We start from the raw sequence: 12,443 nt of genomic DNA, 5'->3' as shown, positions 1-12,443 counted from the left end.
AGTGTGTACATTTATCTTTTCAGGTTTGAAATCTATTTGGCGAAATAATATTCAAATGCAAACTTGAAAACTTATGGATATTAGACCACATCATTTTAAAATGATGATTAGGTGATATGGGATACAACTCTGTTTGTTGGGGGGGGGATAAATAGAAAAAAATTGCATGCAAAGATGTAGAAGTTTGCAACTGTGGACAAACAAACAAGTTTTATCTAGGTTAAAGAAAATGGGGAGAAATTGGATGACTTTATTAAAAACTGGGTATCATTTATCAACTTTTCTGAAGTCAATTATTTATATTCAATGTTTTACTTTGCTTAAAGATAATGGTTTTCAATACCACTATGTATAATGGGTTGGATCCAGAGAGCTGCAAGTAGAAGGGAGATAGTGGAAAGGATGTTCTTGTCCCTCCTCCCCCCACTAACATTGTGGCAGCATAGGGAGAGCTGCTGTGGGTAGGGGGAATAATCCAAAACCAGGCAGAGGGAAATTGCACCATTTTAGGCAATTTCTCCTTACCACAGTAGCCTCTCACACCCCATCCCATGCGGCTCAGGAGAGAGCGCTGAATCTCTGCAAAGGCTTTGGAGGGGGGAACAACATGAAAGCCTTCTTCCAATAGCTTAGTCCTGCTCTTTGTTCTCAGGATCCAGAACCCAATGTTTGTTTTGTCTGATTTATTTTTCATTTTCTTTTTTCTCTGCTTTACATTTTTCTTTGCTAAATTAATGTACCAATAATAATAAAGCATTGTAAAAGCTTTCCAAAGGGTGACATCCTCCCACATAAAGTACAGGGAGATGGTTCGGCATACTATTGTGTGCAATCATCAACTATCCTATCTTGAGGAAGAATATGCTGCATAGAAGAACATTTGAGCATGAGATGGGTATGGTACTGAAGTGCATATAAAAGAAATTGTCCACAATGAAAAATATTCAGGTGGTTGAACAAGTCCAGATAATCACTTGGTCTTTATTCTTTTCTCATAGCGCAACAGCAATACTGAAATAACCACCTACTGAATTTCTTTGAAAGGAATCCATGTAGGGACCACAGCCAAGTGGGGTTTTTTGTTTGTTTTTTTACTACTCTGGAAGAGGTGGTTTGAGGATTGCAGTGCTAACAATAATATTTATATGATGCTTTTCAAATTAACTCCTGAAAGCGGTTCATAACTACATCAATTCATCAAACTCTAAAACCATAATACAATCATAAAAAATAAAAAGCATCAGCAGACAAACAAAAATAGCTAAAACCAGACAATAGTAACAAAGTTAAAATGAAAAAAGATAACAGAATCACCAATTGCACTAACACAGTTCTGAAGCACCGATAATACTTACAGTCCCACCCATATGAGGTGGTAGGTATTCAGCACTGATATACTCCTGGATGTCATTCTTACTGGTCAACTTCAAGAAATCTACTGCATCTGCACCCAGCCAACTTTTCACAAGTTTATAAGCAGCTGGGAGAAAACAAAACAAAAAAACAAGATGGATTGGGAAATGTTTACTATTTTTTATTTACACAGAGAATGATGCACAATTTTCTTTAGATTAGTCAAATTAAATACAGTGGGACTGCTTTAGAATAGCATGGCTGAGACTCATGTTCATAAATTTATCAAATATTGGACATAAAATCATGTCCTGAACGGAATGAACAGATATAGATAAGACTTTCAAAATTAGAGCTGATTAGTGGCCAGGATCAAACATTTTTATGGTTGGGATAGGAAAAAATAAATTTAAAGTACAATATCCGAATACATTAGGATCATATAACAATATTGCTGCTAACAATAATCCATGGTATTTGAAGAAGTATTATTTCCAATAACAATCTTTTTACATGTTATGTGAAGACAACTTAAAATAGTAACTTACCATTCATTATCCAGGGCAGTTCAAAGATCACAATTTTTGCTGCAAGAATGGAAAGAAGTTTTTGTAATTACATGTTATCCTTTTGTTACATGCTAACCTTCTCAATAAGTAGTATTTGATGACTACTGAACTGAAAACTCATTTATGGCAATAACCTTGTTTTAAGAAAGCATTTTCTTTATTTTCATGTGCTAATGCTGCATATTCATGCTTGTACTAATTAGAAGGAAGAGTGATAGACAGTAGAAACTGACATGAAAGACTAAATGCACATACTGCGTGCAAGCAAAGAAAGCCACACACTTGAGAGGTGAATAAGCTTTTAAGTCTGATGACATTCAGAGGCATGTAACTATTGAGCAGATCCATTTTGACCATACGCTTGCCCCAATCAAGTAACACATTGCATGTCCAGACACTGCATATATATCATAGATACACACACAAGGTGAATCTCATTTGAAAAGAGTGAGAGATTTTTAAACTGAATGTACAGAATTGCTATTCTACTGAAGTGTATCCTCATGAGCTAGAAAACTATGGCATCAAGCCAGAATCTAAATTTGAAGATATTGGCTTGTTCCAAAGGTAGTAACAATAGCATCAAAAAGGAATGTATGATTACAGATGTCCTGTTTTAATTATGTGTTGTGCAAACTGGTGTGCATGTCGGCAAAATAATTGTTCATTAAGCTGAGATATGATTGCCTGAAGTGAGCCACTGAAATGTAATCACTGGCACACACAATTCAAACCAATCCCCCATGTTCTTCTACCAAAAGTCACTTAGTATTTAAGTTGCTGCTTGGCTTTCACAGAAACTTAGATACTGTATTTTCTGACATTTGTCCCGTTACCCTTGTTTCTGCTTGTTTTCCCCACTACAGAATTGCAGATTGTAAGCTCCACAAAGAGAGGAATCTTTTGACTTAGATTATTCAATAAAACAACATAGATATTGATTGCACAGTTTAAGTATGACTGTGGGCATATTAGGAATTGTGTATAATGTATTTAAACAAAGATTCTATGAGAGCAATCCTACACCCCCTAGACAGGATACTTCTGATTTCTGGATTGGAAGTCAGAGGCAGCACTGTGCAGGACAAGCCTCAGAGGTAAGCAGGACTGAATCATCAGTAGCTTTCCCCCTGTGCTCTGCCCCCTCGCCCCTGTAACGAAAAGCTCATCTCTGATCAGCAGCTGATCAAACATAAGACTATTTCCTAACTGCCTAGTGACAGGCTCCCTTTCTCACTGCACAATAGGGAAAACTCTTTTCTCCAATGAGCTCCTGAAACTAGCAGGCCAGATGGTGAACTCCCTTGGAGCATATCTGGCCCACGGACCAGAGGTTCCCCATCCTTGCTTTATGGTATAAGGAAAGGTATATGGAAATTCTTATGGTATGAACATAGTGGCTGCGTTTGAACAACACAATAGTCAACAGTGGGGTAATAATCAATTTGACAGTTGTTTATCTAGGGGGTACTCCCCACACATGTAGGGGGTACTCCCCAACACTGATGTGGATTAGGATCAGTGTTGAGTTGATTATCAATCCACACTGAGTTGACTCATTCATCCCCCTGCTCGCTCGCTCTCCCTCCTCAGCCCTCCTGTTAGTATCCCATCAGCCATTATTGCCAAAAATCTATCTTGCTGGCTGGACTAGAGTGGTAGCTGCCACTTTGACCACTCTTGTCTTGCGACTCTGTGGCTGAGGAAATAACCAATGGTGCCCTCCACACAGCATGTTAACCAACAATGGTTCAAATAGCTGACTCTACACAGCGCTGGTTAGTTGTGTCCTGTTGGCCAAATAACCAACTGCTGGTTAAAAAACTTGCTCCTCACAACGCAATAAACTGTCGACTATTTAAACCACCGTTGCTTATCATGTTGTCTGAACGCAGACAATGTTTTCCTCATACCAACATATTCAAGGAAGAGAATAACTCAAAGCTAGTAAAACGTTCAAACTAAGAGGAACAGTCAAATATTTTTTTTAAAAAAAACACTACTCTAACAGTAAATTGGCTAGTATCCAAACAATCTTGTACACAAGTAGAAAATACTCTGATATGCACACAGGTATGCATTCCCCACTGATTTCCCTTCCCTCAAGATGAATCTCCCTGTGAGCCATCACAGCCTCAGGAGTGGTTCTTCAGGAGGGTCCAAGAGGCTCTTGTGGGCAATTTGCGGCTCTCCAGATGTTTTTGCCTATAACTAGCCAGCATAATTTATGGATCAGGTATGTTGTAGAGCAAAACAACTGAAAGATCTTAAGTTGCCCACCCCTGCTCTGGTGGGACGGGGCAGCTGGAAAAGCCCTTGTGCTCACACAGATCACAGTGTTGTTTTTTGAATCCTAGAGACTATATATAATTTAGCTAAAGTTTGGTAGAGAATCACAGCAGAAGTGGGACTGCAGAACTATTTGAGAAAATATAACCCCACTAAACTGAATAGCTGTTCTGTCCATTACCTTGTTAATTAGACTGAATATTGACACTAACTCCCAGCTGTTTTCTCCAGTGCTTCACCACCACTAGTTTCTATGGTTTATGGAGAACTTTAGGAAGATGACTAAATTGTGAGTGATGAAGCCCACCACCACCAATTGTGGCATAATCTTTAAATATAATACTGCCATTATACTTACAGAGGTAATTAGGGTAATAGACTTTAAAACAGCCGATGATGTATCGAACAAAGTCCATATCCTAAAATAAAGGCATATTACCAATTAACAACCAAAAAGTTAAACCTTACCAATAAAGAGCTTTTGAAAAACCACAAAATTATGCTCAACAACTCCCATGCTGAACTTCCCCAAATAATCTTTAAAAGTTAGAGAGTTTAAGAAGTGTCTGGATGAGGGTATTTGGATGAGGGATCTGTTGAACAGGAAAACAAGAACTGCTTCAAGGTTTTTCATATTTGCATCAAGGGAGTGTCATTACTTTAAAAACATATATTCTTATTTGAAAATGTACAAGCCCAAAGGTGATTAAGCAACCCTATGAAATATATGAACATTAGATTGAACAACTCATCCAAGTGACTTCATATAGTTATTTTGTCTATACACGTTAGATTAAGATATCTCAGAGACTGTATAATTTGCAGTGCAGTACCAAAAGGCAATCCATGCTAAAGCCTGTAAGTGCTGTCAGAAGACACTTGGACTGTCGTTTCACAAGGTGAACAAGGAGAGAAGTAATCAAGGACTTTTTTTAATTGGTTTGTTAATGGCTATAAAATGCTGAGCTGGGTTATGAAAACAGCCCTAAATCCTATGAATTTCAATGAGAAAGCTGCAAAGCAGAATGCATAATTGCATCACTTTCTAGTTTTATGCAACTAGTATGTCTGTAGTAGTTTTTATTAAACAGCTGATGTAGGCTGTGATTCATAAACCAGTCAATCCAGAATATTTAGGTGTATGCCACAGGGCAACGAATTAATTTAAATCATCTAAATTAAGCAGCTTTTACAGAAGGCTATTTATGACATTTTGAACTAAAACACAACATTCAAGGTACACCATCAAAATGAAAAAAACATGCTTACTATGTTACTTATTCCAGTTTCAGACATGTCAAAAACCACTGTCAAAGGTTTCCCGTGTTCCCTTTTTGCATAGCGCTCTAACCAAAAGGCTACTAGCTTCTTTTTTAGAAATTGGGTTTTAGGATCTTTTGTGTGAAGTTTCACCTTAAACCAAACTAATGGAGAAAAACAAAAATACATATAAATGTCAGAAAGGTCAAGAATAATAACTCTCAATGTCATCTAACATCCTTTTTCACGCCACTATATTCTAAACCCTTAGGATAAAACATTACAAATGAAAAATATTCCAATGTAGAAAAATGTGAAACTAGACACAAATTTACAATTTTTCTTAATATTCTGAAATGTGCAAGTACAAGGTTTATATACTGCTGAGCTATAAAGAGATCTTCTCCATGACCAAGTTTCACCTTTCAGGACCACAAGCACTTTCATACTTAATATGATTGAAAATGTATCAAGTTTCATACTATACTGAACATGCATCTCTTGTAAAATAAAGGATTAATTAAAGCACTGTTTATAACTTGCACTTCCATAAAATAAAAAAAGGATTTTTCAATAATCTCCTCTTACATATTCCTATGCATCTCAGTGGATTTTTTAAAATTAGTTTTCACAAACATTGGGTTGGATCTAGACTTAATCATACTTAGAAGAGATCTACTGAAATGAATAGAATTTAGGGTATTTGTGATTTACTTAAGTCCAATTGATTTCAATGGATCTGTTCTATGTGTGAGCTAGACCTAAGGTTTATCCTGGGATCATCCAGGGTTCGCCCCTGCCTGAGCTCTGGATCCCCTGTGTGTCACCTAGATGAACAGGTTTGACCCCTGGATGATCCAGGGATAAACCTTAGGTCTAGCTATGGCCTGAGTCTGGTTCCAACCCAATAATTGAGTAATCTCTTATGGTCTAGTTCTCTTTATTCTGAAAGTATGACTATTTTTGAATTTTTGATGAATGAGTAAGTATATGAAATGGCAGATCTGACTTACATATTTTATAGCCTTCCTTATCATAACCATGTAGGAAAAGGGCACCAGCATCAAATAACCTCGTTGGAAGTGAAGACTCAGTCAAGTCTGAAGAATAGCAAAATTGCTGTTATAAACACACATCATACTATAATAAAACTCCAACATTCCAAACTACAAGTGGGGCAAAAAGTCATTGTTTTTAAACTGCAACATAGAATTTTGATACAGAACTGTATTGATTACCCCGTAAAAGCAAACTACAGGGTATGGACTGAACTTGGAATGGAGTAAAAACATTAGTGTTAAGGGCATTATGGAACTCTTCTCAGATAAAAGTGAGGGACGGATGCAGCTGTGACAGTGAGGGAACAGGAGCAGCACTGACTCCAAATATAATACAATAATCAGCATCAACCTTAGACACTGTATGATAAAAACTGCCCTGGACACTAAATGAATTGAATTAGTCAGAGAGAGATATAAAACATATTGCTTGTTTTCAATTTGTCAAAAAGGTCTAGCAACCTCTTGTCACCAATATTTGCCTCAGCTCTTTAGTTTCCCTTCCTGAAAGTATCAGTTCAGGTGCAGGTATCTGTCCTACATCTTCTGTGATTAAGACAGACACAAATCATTCATCACTATCAGAGGCAGTATGATCCTTATATACCTGTTGCTGCTAAAGGTGAGCGGAAGGATGCTATTGCGCTCATGTCCTGTGTGTGGGCTTCCCACAGGCATCCAATTTGCCACTGTGGGAACAGAATACTGGAATAAATAAGCTTTTTGCCTGACACAGCAAGGTTCTCATATGTTCTTATTCATGGCACTACTATTTCTATATGCTTGAATTTGAACACATGAATATATCTGTATACTTATTAATCATCTTAGGGCTCTCCTTTGATGCATTTTCTCAGTTTAGAATGCAATTTCTTCATATAAAAGATGGTTTTGAACAATTTTATTATATCTTAACCCAGAAAGTGATAACTACCAAGTAGAGGTGCATGTGGAATAAATAGCAATCCAATTTAAAAGAGAACTTAGTATTACAATTACATATCAAACAGCTTACCATGAACTGCATACTCTTTCCTCCACTGAAAGCTCTCATCAATCATCTTCAGTGTATCATCCACAACATCATGTCGCCATATTAGGAAATTATCAACATAGGTATCATCTTGTTGTAGTTTCTCCACGTCTCTAGAATCATATTTATCTGTTTTTGCTAAACAATAAAATAAAAATCTTATTATAAAACATGTCCAGATTTCAAAACTGGTACATAAAGCAAGTTTTCTAACAGCCTAAGCAAGAATTCTACAATTGTTTTCATAGCCAAAACAATCATGTTGCACCTCAAATACTAACAAATTTGCAGTGTAATTCTAAGTATGATTACAAGGGAATAATAGCCATTGAGCTCAAGAGAATCTACCTTCGAGTGAGCATGATCAGGATTACACTGTTACTATGACATAGGTTTATCACACAGAACACTTGTTTGGTATTACTATTACAGACTTAACATGGCTACCTTCCTGAATAACATCAGCCAAGGAAGCTTCCAGAAATAATGCACTGAGAAACAAAAACGCTTTATTCTATTTAATTATAAATTAATTGGGGAACTCTTTTCAAGTGGGTGACATCTCCAGAAGACAGTACTTTAATACTGTGGGAATTCCTGATTAAATTGAACTGAACATTTCTGACAAATATTTCCATTAAGGCTGCAATCCTATATACATTCACCTAGGAGTAAGTCCCATTGAACTCAATGGGGTTTACAGAAACCCACAGGATTGCAAGTCTAGCAAATTGATTTTTCAACTTCTGTCCACCATATCCATGAATTGAACTAAATATTTACAACAGTGATTCAAGATTGCTTATGGTAGCAAGCAGCAACTGTATCAAAATTTCACTGGAAAAATAGCAAGCATTAAGTACAATATCTGGTAATTAATTACGGGTTACATCCCACTGTAATTAATCTACTGAATTAATTCTTCAGAATGGTGATTCTATAGAAATTAATTGAAGTTAGCAATAATTTGAATAACAAATACTTTAATATTTGCCTTGTGTTCATTACAACGCCTTGTATATTTCATATTTGATAAAGCTTGCATATCTTCTATCATAGCTTATGCCAGTGTATGCTGCATAAAAGTCAATTGTGTTACTAAAGCACTGAGGCTTTCTAGGCAACAAGCCAGGCTGTCATGACAACATATTAGCTTTACAATTGTCCTTACTACTGAAATTTATGGCTAATTTTCTTGCTTCAGCTTACCAAGAAACAAGAATCCTACCTGGAACATAGTTGTTAGGATTTCTTGGTTCAGAAACCTGTATGACCTTAAGGGTGTTTCCCCCCCCCCCCCCGATATGAAAGAGTGATCAATTGTCTATTCAATTCACTTTTCTCTCTTATGTCAGCATATGTATTTGCAGTGCATAATACTGAGCTTCATTATGCTGCAAATGAAAAATTGCTGATTTCTTCACAGCATGCCCCCCTTAGTAAAATGTATTTAACTATATATCCTGCCCTTTTGACATGGCTGTCAAGGTGACTATAAACTGGGAAGGCATCAGCCAAGTAATGGAAATGTTGGTAATTAGGACTACCAGCGAAGAGATGACAGCAGGGGATACTCAGGCATCTATTGGAGCTTGGTATGGCATATGGTTCTGATGGGAGGAACTGACCATGCCAAAAGAAAAGTAACGATGTGCATTTCTGCAGCTGGCCCAGCAAAAAAACTTACAAGTGGAATAGATCCTTGAAGTCTTTGTAGAATCATGTGGTTCAAGTATGGTAGCATTTTTTTTTCAAAGTAATGGTTCATGATCAGAAAAAGGAAGAAATTGAGGGAAGTGAAGAAAAATGTTCTCAAACTGGACTAAATCTTTTGGTTTCATTCACTTATTAACACACTGAGCTGTGCACATGATATCAGAAGTTCATGCAACTTTGTACATATCCACTTGCGTCACTGCTTGCAACAAGAGTCATCTTCACTAATTAAGGATGGCAGCTTTAATCGCAATCGTTCGCACCCTGCAAAGTCAATGGGACCTACTTTGTAACAGGCTGATACTATCAATGTTTACTCTGAAACTGCTTTTTTATTTAGGCCACAAATTACTAACTTCAGTATGTGAGGGTAGTCAAGGCAGGAACAAGTATGTGATGGGAGGATCACCACAGTGCATATATTTAATTGGGTGTGTGGAAGAAGATGACAGCTAAAAGCTGTAACAAAGAACTGGTTACCAGCCTCCACTTATTCACTAATTTCTTAGATCAGCAGTTTAAGTAATGGAAGTGAATGTCAGGGTATGTAAAGGACAAATAAGAGGAACTGTTGCTGTGGGATGATCTCCCCTCTACAATACATCTGATCTCAATGCTAGCATATTTTAGTTTATTGAAAACCTATCTTCTTAAATTTAGCTTTTCACCCAGCCGTAAGCGGTCTTGAACAATCCCTATTGTTGGACTATTGTGTATTTATTGTATTATTCTATTATTTTACAGTATCATTGTAAGCCATTTTGGGATTCAAAATAAGAAGCGGTATAGAAATACATGTGCCTTTTTCTTGCCAATGTTTGATTTCTATTTTTTAAATAACAACAACACTTTTCCTTCTCAGACATCCTGAAGCAATTGACCTATCTTTTTACTCGGCTACTGTCATTTGGAATAGTGTCAAAATTACTGCTCTTAAAACAATAAATGAACAATATCCAAAGAAAAAACTATTCACTACATATGCTACAAGGAAGCATGGAGCAATATTAGGTGGATGCAATTCCAAATGATTGCATTCTTAATTGATATTAAGCTGTGACACTATTTCAAGTTTGCCCCCTGCTAAAAATGCCATATATCAAACAGTGAATTAAGGATAATCAGCAACAAGGTAAGATCTGAAGGTATCAGACAAAAAACCATCGCCAAAGTTAAATAGGCCTGGGTCTGGTCAGCAGTTGGATGGGAGAACTCTGAGAATCCCATATATGCTGCTTTGAATTCCATTGATAAAAAGTGTTAAACATTTTTTTTAAAAAAAGCATGACTCCTACAGAGGAGGAGAGTCCTTTCACAGAGGTATCCAAATCGGCTTAAAACTCTTAAGTACAAATATAGTACATATGTCTTTGTATATATAACCCACCTAGTATATATTCTGCTTCAAAACGCTTTCTGGTTTCACTTATTAAGGCAGTCCTATTTTCCTGCAGAAAGGGAAGAAATTACAGAAGACCATCACCACCACAAGAAACTGTGTCAAATACTTCCCCTACCCAAAAAGTGGGCAGACTTTAGGCTCCTCAGCTCTATTTAGTTTACTAGAAGCCTCAAATCCACAAACCAGAACTAGGTGCCAGGAACTTTGTAGAATGGTTGTAATTTCGCTATAATGCAATAGTGGCGTTCAAACACAAAAACAGGTTTCTTGTAAAACAAAAACTTTTAAACTTGACTTCTTGAAATGACCTTATCAGGCAACACTTACAAGTAGACTACTAGTTTGCCAAATCAGGGCTAGGGTGGGAAGTGACAGGGAATTTTCATTTGTAAGGAATGTTCTGCAGAATGTCAACTTTTCCCTATGGAAAACACTTATGTGCCACTACTTAAAAGTCATGGGCCTCTGTTAACCTTGAGGCTTTGGTTTTCCCCAAGCAGGGACACCTGTGGCCCATCACATTTGATAAAACTGGTAGCACAACTTTTCAAAACTGCGGGGAAAGGATCAAGGGGTTGCACTAGACCAGGAGTGGGGAACCTGGGGTCTTCTAGTCATCACTGGACTCCAACTCCCACCAGCTCATCCCACTGGTCATGTTGGCTGTTGCTGATGGGAGACAGGAGTCTGACAACATCTGGAAGATGACAGGTTTCCCCTATGCCTGGACTAGATGACCTCCGTGCCATTTTCTCGCCTCGTAGAGTCGACCTGATCGCACTTTTAAAGCGCCTCAACCCACTTCTCCCTCGAACTGGCACCGGCTAAGAGCAGATACCTATTTTGACAAAATTCCCCCCATCCCCCAGGTTGCCTCATCCCGACCCGCCTTCAGGTTCTGCTCCTCCAAACACCCCATCCAAGAACTGGGGTCCTCTTTCCCACCCACCCCCCGACCCACCCGCACCGCCCTCTATGAGGGAGAAATTCTAGAGCAGCGACTCAAGAGTTCTGCCTTGTCTGTCTTTTCCTGACCAACCGGCCTGGCTGGCGCGCGGCTACTCACATCCGCCATGGTTGTGCCCACACCGCACTGAGAAGCAGAAGCAGACGCAGCAGCAGCAGCGCGCGAGAAAAACCCAGGCGAACGAGCGCGTGGGCAAGGGGGAGGAGGGGGGAGGCGAGAGGAGGAGGAGGAGGAGGAGGAAGAAGGGAGCGCGTGACATAGGCTGAGGTAAGAAGCGCAGGCATCAGCCGACGCCGCGCCCGCGCGCAGCCGGCCTCTCCACAACAACAATCGTTCCCGCGGACCAATCCCCGCCCTTCCTCTCAGCGGCTGCCGGCCTCTCAAAATAAATAAATAAAAACAGGTCAAGCCGGTTACAGGAATGCGCACGCGCGTACTCTTCAAATCACAGACCTCCACTTCCTTGTCGCTCGAAGCCCCGCCCATGCCTTTGATGGCGCCATTCCGACCTCTTCGCGCTTCCTTATGCGGCGCCACCCGTAGACTTTCAACTTCCAATGACGCGCGGCTCGTTACGTAATGTAACCCGCCTGCCTCACTCTGTTCCCACCATGCCTTGCGTGGCGGGACGTTCGGAGTTCGGGACGAGCGGCCGCGTTAGCCGCGTTCACGAAACCCCTTTGGCGGGCTGGAGGGGGGGACAGGGGGGCAGGAGTCCGCGGAAGGCGCCTTCTCACGCCGCCTTGAGAGTAATCCGCTTTCTCCTGCCATGTTAATTCATACATAAGTGCCACTG

The 12,443-nt window shown here is 39.1% G+C and overlaps 1 protein-coding gene across 1 annotated transcript in view; it reads right to left on the bottom strand.

The window, feature by feature from the left end:
* MOSPD2 (motile sperm domain containing 2) overlaps positions 1–11,941 on the bottom strand; it is a 30,716-nt gene extending 18,775 nt beyond the window's left edge. Inside the window, exons 1-8 of the mRNA XM_063126397.1 lie at positions 11,747–11,941; positions 10,666–10,726; positions 7,545–7,700; positions 6,485–6,571; positions 5,481–5,635; positions 4,570–4,630; positions 1,902–1,940; positions 1,356–1,480 (exon numbers count right to left, since the gene is read on the bottom strand). Of these exons, the coding sequence (XP_062982467.1) occupies positions 1,356–1,480; positions 1,902–1,940; positions 4,570–4,630; positions 5,481–5,635; positions 6,485–6,571; positions 7,545–7,700; positions 10,666–10,726; positions 11,747–11,755 (693 nt within the window). The 5' untranslated portion in view covers positions 11,756–11,941. The remainder of the gene's footprint in view (positions 1–1,355; positions 1,481–1,901; positions 1,941–4,569; positions 4,631–5,480; positions 5,636–6,484; positions 6,572–7,544; positions 7,701–10,665; positions 10,727–11,746) is intronic.
* Between the last annotated feature and the right edge of the window lie 502 nt (positions 11,942–12,443).

This window comes from Elgaria multicarinata, chromosome 5 (genome assembly GCF_023053635.1).
Source record: "Elgaria multicarinata webbii isolate HBS135686 ecotype San Diego chromosome 5, rElgMul1.1.pri, whole genome shotgun sequence".
NCBI classification, from domain to species: Eukaryota; Metazoa; Chordata; class Lepidosauria; order Squamata; family Anguidae; genus Elgaria; species Elgaria multicarinata.
The sequence above is the reverse complement of the archived record's forward strand: the minus strand, read 5'-3'. Positions and strand labels throughout refer to the sequence as shown.